This window comes from Lemur catta, chromosome 11 (assembly GCF_020740605.2).
Source record: "Lemur catta isolate mLemCat1 chromosome 11, mLemCat1.pri, whole genome shotgun sequence".
NCBI classification, from domain to species: Eukaryota; Metazoa; Chordata; class Mammalia; order Primates; family Lemuridae; genus Lemur; species Lemur catta.
In genome coordinates this window covers 72,963,736-72,976,270 of record NC_059138.1, presented here as the reverse complement: position 1 = coordinate 72,976,270, position 12,535 = coordinate 72,963,736, and the positions used below count along the sequence as shown (strand labels likewise).

General features: G+C 34.9%; 1 protein-coding gene across 3 annotated transcripts in view; it reads left to right on the top strand.

Moving 5' to 3' along the window:
- SKAP2 (src kinase associated phosphoprotein 2) overlaps positions 1 to 12,315 on the top strand; it is a 179,766-nt gene extending 167,451 nt beyond the window's left edge. For 2 of the 3 annotated variants that reach the window (XM_045564525.1, XM_045564527.1), the window contains 2 exons: positions 9,396 to 9,497; positions 9,848 to 12,315. In XM_045564525.1, coding sequence (XP_045420481.1) covers positions 9,396 to 9,488 — 93 coding nt within the window. In that variant the 3' untranslated portion in view covers positions 9,489 to 9,497; positions 9,848 to 12,315. The remainder of the gene's footprint in view (positions 1 to 9,395; positions 9,498 to 9,847) is intronic. The other variant, XM_045564526.1, reaches the window with a different exon arrangement.
- The last annotated feature ends 220 nt before the right edge of the window (positions 12,316 to 12,535 follow it).

Genomic DNA, 12,535 nt, shown 5'->3' with positions numbered 1-12,535 from the left:
GAAAATTAAATGTTACAATAAAGGAAGAAGAGTAGGCAGATACCCTGCCCTTCCCCCTCCCTTTTTAACATTTTCCAATTAGCAGCTGTCATGTGACCCGTAGCTGAGCCAGCCCCTCCTTCAAACTATCTGGCATCTTCTTAGTTTTAACCTTTGAACCTCACTAATAATAAATCTAAATACTGCTTGCGTTAAAAGGCAAGCCAGTAACTTTTTGCTTTGCAGTTCTTTTTATATAGGGTTGCTGTTGGGTTTTTTATGTCTTAAAATGCTTCAATAGTTCAATGGAGATTTGGAAATCTTTTTTTCCCCTAAAGAAAAAAAAATGGAGCAAATTTACAAGGATGGATAAAGTGGAATTTTTTACCTCAATGACAGCTGCATTGTTAGTGGATTCACTCTGAAACATAAGTCTTGGTTTCATATTCATTTGATAGGAAGAAAATCATATTCAAGGTAGAAAACCTTTATTTAAGGAGTCAGGTTGTTTAAAATCATGCTATAATTTCTAAGGTAAGAAGAGTTCTTGAGCTTCAGATCTTATAAAATTCATTTTGCTGGGAAGGATAGAATTGAGAACTTGAAATGCAAAGACAAAACAATAAATTTTTTTACTAGTTTGAGTTTCATTTTTATTACTACTTAAATAAAACATAGACATAATATTGTAGTTAATAGTATTTTCCTAGAAACATGTTCATGAAATTTCATAATTTCAAGAGCAGGATTCGTGTTATATGGCAATAGGCACGTTGTATAGCACTGCACAAACCAGAAGGCAGTGTCAGAGAGGCAGGATGGGCAGAGGTAGCAGTGGAGAGGGCTGTTTTGGAAAGGAGCCAGGCTGCAGGGCCTGCTTGGTTTAGTTCAGCACGGAATAATCAAGGGTTTGCCAGAAGAACAACAAAACCTTAAAGAAAAGCACTAAGTTGATAATTTTTTTTTTTTTTTTTTTTACTTATAACATGTGTTAGGATGGTAACTTTTTAAGAATCTCAAATTGAACAATCCATGATTTCTTATGCCCTTTCCACCCCTACCCTCTACCTCAAAAATCAGGAACTCCCTCAGTGTATGTAGTACACTTTCACTCTTTTGAAATGTCTCCCTCCTCTTCTCTTTAGAATGTGAAGCTGGATATTCCAGGGAAATTATTAGGCATGAGACAGTAGAGACAGACTACTGATTAAGAAAAATTTTAGAGTAAATGTTTAATAAATTATAGATAAGTGACAGATGTTCACCATTGAATGTTTACCTATCAAAAAGTAATCAGTAAAATTCTAAGAAAAGGTTGTTTCTCAAATATTCTCGCTGGAAGATCAGATTCCCTGTGGAAGAGTAGGATAGAAACCTGCTCATAATATTAATAATCAGATTGCCTTGTTGTGCATTCCAGAGTACTCTATTTTTTGTTGCCCTGATATTTTGTTATACCAGTTTAGAGACAGTGGGTAGGGAGAGGGAGGAAAGGAAAAAGTATTATTGAGCACCTACAATGTCCTGTTGTAGGCACGTAATATGCTTTCACTCATGTAATTCATATGATAACACTATGAAATATATGCTGTTATAATTTTGCAGATTAGGAAACTGATGCCCAATAAGATTATTATAGAAATTGCCTGAAGGTATCCAGCTAGTAAGTGTCTTTTCCAGGAATCATTGCAGGTCTAACCTCTTTTCTCTTTTTACTTTGTACACTTAAGTGGGCCTTGATTAGGACTTTAAGTTTTTTTCTGTATCAGTTTAATTATAACTATCACATTTCCTTTCTACACAAAGTGAACCATGTTATTGATAGTACCTTCTGCGTAATTAAATCTTTTATATGGTCAAAATTATTCCATTTTCTAATCAACAAGTATTTTATTAACACTTATTATTCAAAGCATTATTCCTAGCAGAAAAGCCACAAGCTAGCATTCTTTCAAGGGTACTGTAGTTGAGTTGTAGGGAAGACCAATCCATTAAATAGAAAATAGTAATAGAGCACAGTGTAGGCTATAAGTGTTGTAGTATTGGAGAAGTCCAGAAGAGGAGGATATCGGTAAAGTCTGGCGTAATTAAGGAAAGATTCGTAAGGAAATAGAATTTGAACTAGAACTTCACATATGGATGGAATTTATTCATTCAACAAATATTGAAATGCTTATTTTTTGTGTCTGTTAGATATAAAATCCAGAAGAACACAATGGAAAAGGGAGGATGGTCCTATCAAAGAAAGGGAAGCATAGATCCAACAGACAGTCAGGATCACTTCTCTTCCCCTACCTTCCTGGAGAATGGTAGGCAGCCAGAGAAACACTGCAAGAAACCAAACCAACCTGATGTTTCCAACCTAGTTTTCCTACCTCGTCTTATACCACGATTCCCACATCTTCCTCCTGTACCTTTTGTGTTAACCACATTCTCAACTACTTGCTCTTCCCTGAACACAGGTACATTCTTTTATCTCCCCAGGTCTTTGTACTTGCCTTGTATTACTCCTTTCATTATTCTTTCTGGAGTAGGAACACAACTGTCACTCTGTGCAAAGCCTCCTAGATTCCATTGTAGAATTAGTTGCTTTTCTTTTTACAGATTTCTTCCCTTTCCCACCCAACATCCAATGTTATGATTATCTTTCTCTCTCTCTTTCTTTAAACTCTGAATTTCTTGAGGTAGACGGTGTGTCCTAAGTATTTTTGTATCCCCAGTATCTAACATTATGCCAGACAGATGTTTAATATATGTTTACCAAAATAGAGTTAAAAATAGAAAATAATTCTGACTTTTTAAAAGAACTTAGAATGATAGAATCAGAGTAGGGAGACCTTAGTGCCAGCCCGTCACTTGATAGGTGAAGAAATTGAGGCTGAACATAATCGGAGAAAAATAAGTAAAAGACCAAAGGAAAAAGGACCATTCCTATGGAAACTTTAAAAGACGATAGAGTTTCTACAGTTGAACTTCCACCTCGGCCCTGAGCTTCTTGGCAGCCAAGCTGAAAAAGGGAAAGATAGAGAGCTAATGATTCCTTTTAATCATAAGAGAGGAATCTTGGCTTTTCCCAGCAACTGGCTACTTAAAAAAAAAAAAAAATTCCCACATGAATTTCTAGAATCTGCACTGAATATCTGGCCTGAACAACTTCACATAATAAGTGCAAAATGGCAGGTAATAGCTTCAACAAAAAAATTTCTTAGTAAATATAACAAAATATTTCATTAAGGTAATTCTGCGAGGGCCCAAATGTGTAGTAACTAGGCTTATCAATTTATATTAAGTATGTAACTGGGTTATTAGAGTCTCAATGAGGAATAGAAATATAAACCAAAAAAAAGAAAAAGAAAAATCTTCACTAAAGAACTTGAGGATTGCCCAAGGCCACATACCTAGTTAGCACAGAGCTATGATGAGACCCTGGATCTTCTAAGATAAGAATGCTAACAAGAGGCTGGAAAACCAGCAGACTTTCCATTGTACCTTCCACCGTTTCTACCTTTGCAGGGTCTGTCTTAACCTCTTTAGGGCTTACAAATAAATCCAACTGAAGTCATTTCTTCTGAGAATTAGAATTATTTGGTCCCAGTTCCAAAGGGGTCAAATGCCTTTCTTTCTGCACTTGAGATTTAAGCGCTTTAGACAAGGCATCCCGTATAGTGCATTTGAAACATGGTGGCAGCAGCATGACAAGGAGCAACGTCCTACTTCACATTGCACAGCTGGACTTGCACATGTAACAAAACAAGCATTTCTTTAGTCACTACTGAAAGTCTTTAAATACGTCTAATATATACAAATGAAAAGATATTCCCATTGGAAATTACATTTCTTAAGAAAATATTTAGGATAGCTGATGCATCATCCAAAATGAAGAATGAGTCTATTTCATCATCCAGTATCTGTTTCTTGAACACTTTTTACACGTCCAGCATTGTGGGGAGTATGGATTGACCCTAAGGCCTTCCCCTGACCTCAGTGAGTTTGCACTTTATTTTAGTTGAGGAATAAAACTAATGTACATAAAATCCACTGAGGAATAAATGCTCAGCTCAAAATGAGAGATGTGAGTATGGACTAGATAATTCGAGAAAAATTCATGACAGTTGAGTAACTTGAGTTGGGTCTTAGTCATTGGATGGGATTTGGCTGGGGGAGGGGAGACATCCCCGGGAAGGGAGCCCCACGGGTGGAGGTGGGAATGAGTGTGGTGTGCAAGGGTGGGCTGTACCGGCCAGAGCAGTGACAGGAGAAGGTTGCTGGTAGGGTGGGAACAAGCCAGGCAGAGGAGTTTGTAGTTGATGCAGCGGGGAGCTAGTATAAGTTCTTGAGCAGCAGGGTAAACTGATGAAAGCAGTTTCTGAAGAGAACAGAGAGGCAAAGCTGTTAATGCAATAATCCAGGGCGAGCTGATGAAGGCCTAAACTAGAGTGGTGACAGAATAGTGTGGAGTGGGTGAACCTGAGAACCGTTAATAGAGTCATGCCTTGGTAGGTGCAATACTGTACACTGAGTACCAAAGCCACTCTCTGCTGAGCATGATTTGGTCTTTCTTTGCCTAACATTATCTATGAATCATCAGTCTGAATATCAGTTTTCACTGTATGGTATTATATTAATAACTGTTGACTGTGTCGAAATTTGAATTGAATGTGTCTTGACTCTTGGGATATAAACCAAAATTTGTTATAGGAATTAAATTCTTTCTATTAGCTTCCTTGTCCTTTTGTCTCTCTTGCTTTAAAAATGGAGTGTAGAAGAGTACGAGGAGAAAAAAATAATAATTCTTTGGATTAGAGGAACTCAAAGTCACACCTGCATTGTAAATTATAAAGTAGTGAGGTTGATTTCCATACACTACTAGGAAACTTAGTGTCTTTAAGCAGGTTCACGAATGGCAGTGTTTAAACATCACGAAGGACCTTAGAGATTGTGAGTGTCAATTTCCTGATTCGACAAGTTAGCAAACTAAGATTCTAGCAGTTAATGTTAGATAGTAAAACACTGAGGTTGTCATGTTCCTGTTGTGCATTTGAAGAGAACTTTTTGAAATGATGCATGTGTGAGAAATGAGAGGATTCTTACAAAGTTTCTGATCAGAGTTGATAAAAAGGAAGAGCCTGAAGGGGTAGCCTTCAAGAAAGTAATTATATAATTTAAAGTAACTATCTAGTTTTCATAGTACTACAGTATTTATGAATAATTTGAAAAATCACAGTGAATACTTGGAAAACAATAATGAAGTCCATTGATTCTTAAACTTGCTGTATTTTATATTTTGTGACTAAAATTGCTTTCCTTTCCACAAAAGGCTGGTATGTTTTGAGGCACAGATACATGTTTGGAAAAAGAACACAGAGCCTTTTAACATTTCTAACACCTGTTGCTTTCAAACATATCAATAATTAATTTCTGAAAGGGCTAGTACCTCGCAAAATCTTACAAGTGTTTCAGGTTTCTGTTAAGGCAGCATTCTTTTATCACATCCTTTGCAGAAAGTGGATTAATACATTTGAGAAATGAGAGTCATGGTGCTGAAAAGGATTTAAGTAAATATTGGGGCCTTATTTAAGTGTAAAATAATACACCAGCAGAGAGAGAAGATTTAGTTAATGAGTAAACGTGGACATATGCTTACTATTGTGTTGGATAAAGTCTCTGTTTTACTGTATCAAAACTATCCCCTTTTTCGTTGCCTTCTTACACAATCACTTTAATTTATTGCTTAGTAAATATTAATTAGGGCCTAAAATTTTTAACTACAAAATAAAACAAATAAAGCGATTTTAATGGCATGAAAATTGAAAACACAGGAGTTATTATAGATCACAAGTGTTCAGTGCCACCTTAGTATTATTTTCTCGGATTATTGGGCAACTTTGGGTTTTTTTTTTTTTTCCTTCTTTGACTGCCACATTACATTTTGCCTTGAAGCCATCCATTTTGCAGATATTGAATTTCTTTTGAGTACTATTTTTATACAATAAGCATCACTATACCTCTGGATCTTGATAGCATTACTGCGAGAGGAGAAAGCAGCTTTGTGTTAGTAATTACCTAACATTGTCAGAAGCTGACTGCAGGCCTCTTTCTAGTGATAACAGAATAACCGCATAATGTAGCTTTATAGCACATGATTAATAGAAAATAATTACATGTCCTACAAAGGGATGCAATATTTCTTGTAAATTGACTAGAATGGTTTCCTGTAGATTAAAGGACTCTTCATTATTTTATCAGTCCTCCTGAAGTACAGTCACTTGCCTATGTTAGCATTTCAGTTGATGTTAAGAGCCGAGTAGGGTGAAGGATACCAGATGGCAGACCTTCTTGTACCTGAGATCTTGTGTGCCATAAAGATGACATGATGCTTCCTAACCTTTCAAAGATTTAGATGGCAGCCTGGTATGGTTCATCTCTTTATTTTTTGTTTATTAACAAGATAAGATTTGAGAGTTTTTGTTGTTTTGCTTTAAATGATCCACCTGTGACTTTATAGAACAATGCTATAGTTAGTATGTGGACTGCAAAACAACACTGTATCGATTGCATTGTTTTCCTCTGTAAGTGATATGACATCCATAATCACATTTGTTTGGGGTGGCAAAGAGGAAAGGTAAAGACAGGCAAATTTTCTTCTTCAGGAGGAAACCTTGTATGATAGTGAATCTTCAGGCCAAAGTTTAGAATACTGTACTCCAAGAAGCATTTTCATTGCAATTTATAGGCTGCAAATGGTTTAATTGGGATTCATGTTGCTCAGGAGGCTCATACAGAGGATGGTAATGGTAAAAGTAAAAGCTCCTTTGTTTGCAGTCTTGTCGACATACTCTAATGGCTGCAGTATAAATCCATAAATTTGCCTCCTGTATTTTTAAGTCACTATATTTTATCTTATCTCTTAATTCCACACAAGAGTATTATATGCAATTCTTTATGAATGTAAAGGAACAAATACTCTGGTTTTAGTTTTACCCTTTTATGATTTAAATCTGTGATATTTTAGAGTACTTTTATGAAGTATTTATGTTTTTCAATCATTTTAAATTAAGGGAAGCATTTAAAACTATTTTAGTTTAAAACTTCTTATTTCTCCCTAGAATGTTACTTTTAAGGAATTTATTTACAGTTGTATAAGCTCCTCCCTCCTTCCTGTTTATGGCTGTGCTCCTATTTAATGAATTTTATGGGTCTACCGTAGTACAGAATTCTCTCAGGTGTGAAGTCTGTCGTCAGTCCTTTGTTGATGTAATTTGTGGGAAATCAATTTCTTAAATTTGGGTTGAGTAAGGCTTTTTGAGAATGACAGTATGCCCTTAATTGACAGTACAGACTGTAACCAAAGTAGAATATAATAAAGTAATATGTACTTCTGGCTTGTAATTTGAATCTAAACATTGACGCCCAGATTGAGGCCCATTCTCCGGAAGCAGATATAGGTCAGTTTGTCCTCTTGCTAAATGTTTTCTCTGCCTGTCATGGGATGGGGGTGACTAGTTACTTTACTCTTTCCAAATAATCAATTTAAAAATTCTTAGCTTGACATTGGGTAAGAGCTTTAACACTCAGACTTACCCTGTTAACTATCCATTTTGAAATCTTATAATAGTCTATGGAAGGTTAAGTACATTTGTTTTGTTAAGCCTTAGGCTCTGATTGTATTCATTGTCTTAAAAACTGAAAAGGGCAATTTTATTAGGTACCTATTAGGATATGATGGCTGCTAATAATGGCTTTCAGTAAATTGGTATTTCTTCTGATAAATACATCCTACATAGATTATAATCATCATCATTGAGTTCTGGGCATCAGAATCTTTTCGTTGTTTAGACAGTTTTGTCTGCTAAATTCCTGCTGCCAGTGGACTTTTAAACTTAAAATGTTGAGTCTACTGCTTCGCAAGCCAGACCTGTGCCCTCATTAGAATAAGAAGTGCAGGATTAGTCTATCCTTCCCCTTTCCCTCCACTTTGTTCTTCCAATAAACCTAATTCTGATGCTGCCCACTGTTTAACAAAGCACCTCTAGATTTTATCTTGTAATCTCTCTATTAATATACTACATATCAATACATATATGCTAATGTTGCTACATTTGTATTGAAGAATTGCATAATTTTCCTTTCTGTTGGTCAATAGCGTACTAATCAATACAAATGTTAAGTCTGTACTGCTATTAACGTTCCTTCCCCACATATAGCTCAATATGCATATGCACATTTATCTGTGACTCATGTTGGAAAATCATAACCTATTGAATTACTTTTAGAATTGATTTTAAAAATTTATCTTATATGAAAAATTAAATTTGAATCCTACAATGCTTGTTCAGACTATTGCTTTTGGAAGATATTATTCTTGAAACTTGTAATTCATTTTACTTTGTTTGCATCTCACTAAACATAAATAAATTTGAGGTAAAAATACATTAGTCAATCTGGCAGACACATGAGACTGGTTTACGGAGTGATCACAATGCCTAAAGCAGTGGTGCATCTGTCAAAGGAGGAAAAAGTGGGAGAAAAGGAGGCATAGGTTTGTTTATCTCCCGTTGCAAAGTAGATGCAGAAGTAACTCATCAATCACTCTTTCTTACAGCTAGATTAATATTTTGCCTTTATAACTTGAGATACTTTTATTTCCTATTGATCTTTCACTATAAAGGTGAATCTAACACCACCTTTAAAATCCTTCTACCCATCCTTTACCTAAGGTAGTTTATGATCAATAAAAGGAACAACAAATACCATAGGGAAGCTATATTAAAGGAACCTGTTTGTGAATTATTTTGTAAGGCAACTTTTTTTGTATTCTTAGTGTTTCTGTATTCTCTGATTTATCTGTTGAAATGTATGTATTAGATTTTTCTTAAGAAGGAGCATAACTCTACATTCTAAATCATTTTAGGTCCTATCAGTTTAATTAGGAATGAAGTAGTTTATTGTGAAAAAAATAATTTTATCCTTGCTAGATGATAAGCTTGTTGAAGGCAAATATAGTATCTTAAAGATCCTGGCTTGAACCTTAACAACCTCTGGCACATAAAAGGTGTTCCCAGGCTTTGTGGAGAGAGAGGGAGAAACAGAGGGAGATGGGCGGGCGTAGGGGAGCAGTCGGAGAGAGCCGGCTTCCAGAGATAGTTTCATTTTCTAAGTTCTTATCCTGAGTGAGTGTTTCTGTGTTCTAAGCCTAGTAATAAACAGGCTTTGTGTTATAAGTTAATTTAAATCTTTGCCTAACAGCATTTTAAAGTGTCCAGAAACAAAAAAGATGAAAATGTTTCCATTTGCAGCTCAAGCTCTTGTAACTTTATAAAAAGAAATAATGTTTCTAAGAAGTTGCATACAAACGACATTGTACTTACACCAGTACACCAGTCTAAAGGTTAATATTGCATATTGTTTTCAATTAGGAATACAATAGATATGGCTGGTGGGTAGGAGAAATGAAGGGAGCCATTGGCTTGGTGCCTAAAGCCTACATAATGGAGATGTATGATATTTGAGAGTCCTGGGTAAGTACATTTTAATCCAATATTCTGTAATAGCTCATATGTTCTCTTGTTCTCTTCGTTATGAGTCGTTGCCTTTTAAAAAGTCTTTATAGTTTTCTGATAACACAAGATTGTGCCCCCAAATCTTTTTCGTTCTGTTTGATCTAGTCTAATTTTTAAAATAACGTCATGGAATTTACTTTGGAAGTGAAGAGTTTAGAGAAAGTTCCTTCAGTAATAACCAGCTGTTTTCTGAAACCACCTCCTCTTTAGTAAAATACCACTTTTATGGCCTTTCTGAGGAGTTAAATTGACAAAATTTTGAGTAAACCTTCATTTTTCCTTGTCTAAAAATGTAATTTTTTTCTAAGCAGGGAAAATCAACATTTTGACTGAAGAAAAAAAATTAACATGCAACTTTCCCTTTCTGGCTGCAGAAAAGGAAGATTCTTCTGCTTGTTTTCTGCTTGTTTGGATTTAGAAGCATTGTGAAAGCATGAGTGACAACTCATAACCTCTCTTTGTTTTGTTGACCATCTCTTGTCTTTGTTATTTTATGCAGTCATTCATTAAAATATTCCTCTGATGTGAAATTAAATGAAGGATATTAATGTAAATTAGATGGAAGCAGTAAAGTTATGCCTGTTGCTATTTTGCAAAGACATAATTATAGTTTTTATTTACCCATTTCATTTATGTGAAGAATTCATCACTATTTTATACATGTATAGTCTACTATATTATAGTAGTCTACCATTGCTAATTCTGGTGTGAGTTGTAATGTTTTGTAATCATTGGACATCTATTATTTTTTAGAATATAATATATAATTTCATATTATTTTAAATTGAATATATCATACAGGTTTTTTGGTAGATGATAAAGAATGTGTTTATGTTAAAGCTTATCTTAGTATTATTTTTCACACAATAGTAACATGGTTTTGTGAAAGAGGATTTAGCGATTGACAAAATTACTTCCTGGTAATTTAGCTGCAGAAGGAAGAATGATAGAATTGCAAATGCCAGTGTGCTGTCACCTGCAGTACACGTGCACACCAGAAGTATGGTTTGTGCAAAGCACTTTACCAATAACAAATATCCTAGTTCCATGATGGTGTGCCGACATTTTCTTCCACAGTTTTGTTTAAATTTAATGAAATAAAAAAAATTTCATAATAAACCCCATTTTACTACAATTGAATGGTATAAAGAATCTCAATGTATTCTCAAAGCAAGAAGGCATAACCAAGCACTCCCTTATCCTGCCTTGTGATTGCTGTGCTATTGAAGTTCCACCGCAAAATAGCAGATCTGAGTCTCCTCTATGCTTCTCAGAGCACTGAAAAAAAAAAACTTCAAGAGAGGAGAATGTAGAAATCATGGTGGTAAAGTGTACCAACAGGTGAGTGGAAGAGTAGTGTTAGCTTGACATTTGAGTTATGCTCTGTGCTGCCTGGCCAAGATTTGCAGAATCATGTCATTACTTTTTCATGTATAGTTGAAATCAGAGGTATTTTAAATGCCTCAGGAGGTGCCAATATGGCCTTAATATATACGTCAAAATGCCTTGCTGATTGACTAATTATTTGGAATAGACATAATATTGAATCAATACTTAACAGGTACTATCTTTGTTGAACTTTTCAGATCTTTGCTTTATAAAGATCCTAACCTACCAAATGAGCTGGTAATATTTAAAAACCTCAGTTATTTATGTGAAACTATTTGCTAGCAATATTTCAGAGTATCTCTTTTACCATTATCCCCTCAATACCATGATTATCCAGTCGCAAATGTAAAAAAAAATCTTAAGTTTAGGAATTGTAAGTAAACTTAAGTTTATATATACATATATAGAGAGAGGGAGAGAGAGAGAGAGAATTGTGCAGTTAAAGTTTTCAAAAAATACATTTGTGCAATTGTTAACCATTTCCTAAGACAGTGCCATTGAAATAGATTGAAATCATCTTGGCAAAAGTTAAACAACCAGAGATGAGCTTAGTGGGGTGGTTTTCAAAGTCTGAGGGGTTGAAAAGCAAAAGCAGTTGTTTCCAATGATGATGTAGCCTTGCTCCTGGATTTGGGTTTTCAGTGCTTTGGGCTTAAGAGAAGTTTTTAGAACTAGACCAGTAGATGGCAGCAGCTTTTCATTGCATACAAAACCACTTAGAAACCCCTCCCCCACTCGGGCAGAAACTCACCCAGAATGCAAAGCATTTAGAAGATTTCTGCCTCCTTTTACAGTTAATCCAGGAGAGGGAGTCCTTTGCCAACTGATGACCAACAATTCCAAGCCAGATAGTCTCTCTGTGAATGGTGACAATACAGAAATAAGGTATTACTTCTGTCCAGAGCTCCTCTGGCCTTTGTTCTTTTTAAACTTGAATATGGGTAGGAGATATAAGAAAGGAAACAAAGGACTTAAAATTGGAATGACAGGAAAAATAATCATTATTTTAGATTCATGACTACTTTCTATTCATTTGATGAAATCATTTATATACAACCAGGGAGAAAGTTTTCTTTACACTCTTGACAATATATCACATACTCTTCAAGATCATAATAATATCATTAATGTGAATTTAAACAACATGGCTTGTTAGAAAATATGCTAATTGCTATGTTCTCATTATGTTTGCTTAGCTTTTATTTGTTTTTCTATGAACAGTTAGAGAGCTAATTTTTTTCAAAGGTGATTGTAAGTCATATTTTATATAGCATTTTGCTTGATTATTTGCTCCGTACTGAATTTGTACTCTATTGCCATTAGATCTTACAATAATGTTCCACTCTGCAAATTTTTAAGGTTCAAATAAAGTTTAATTGTTTGCAAACTGTTATGATGCTAATAATTCAACAGCCTGCTGTGTTACTAATGAAATTACTTTGTTATGATTAATTTGGAAAATAGTGTGTTGATTGTAGTAATTAAGCACAACAAGGTGAAGTAAATGATTCTAATGCCATCTGGCCTCCAAACTGAATGAAGAAATGAAATAGGGCTGTCATCTGAATTTATTCAAAGAAGTAAGGATAATACAAATGGCTTTCATT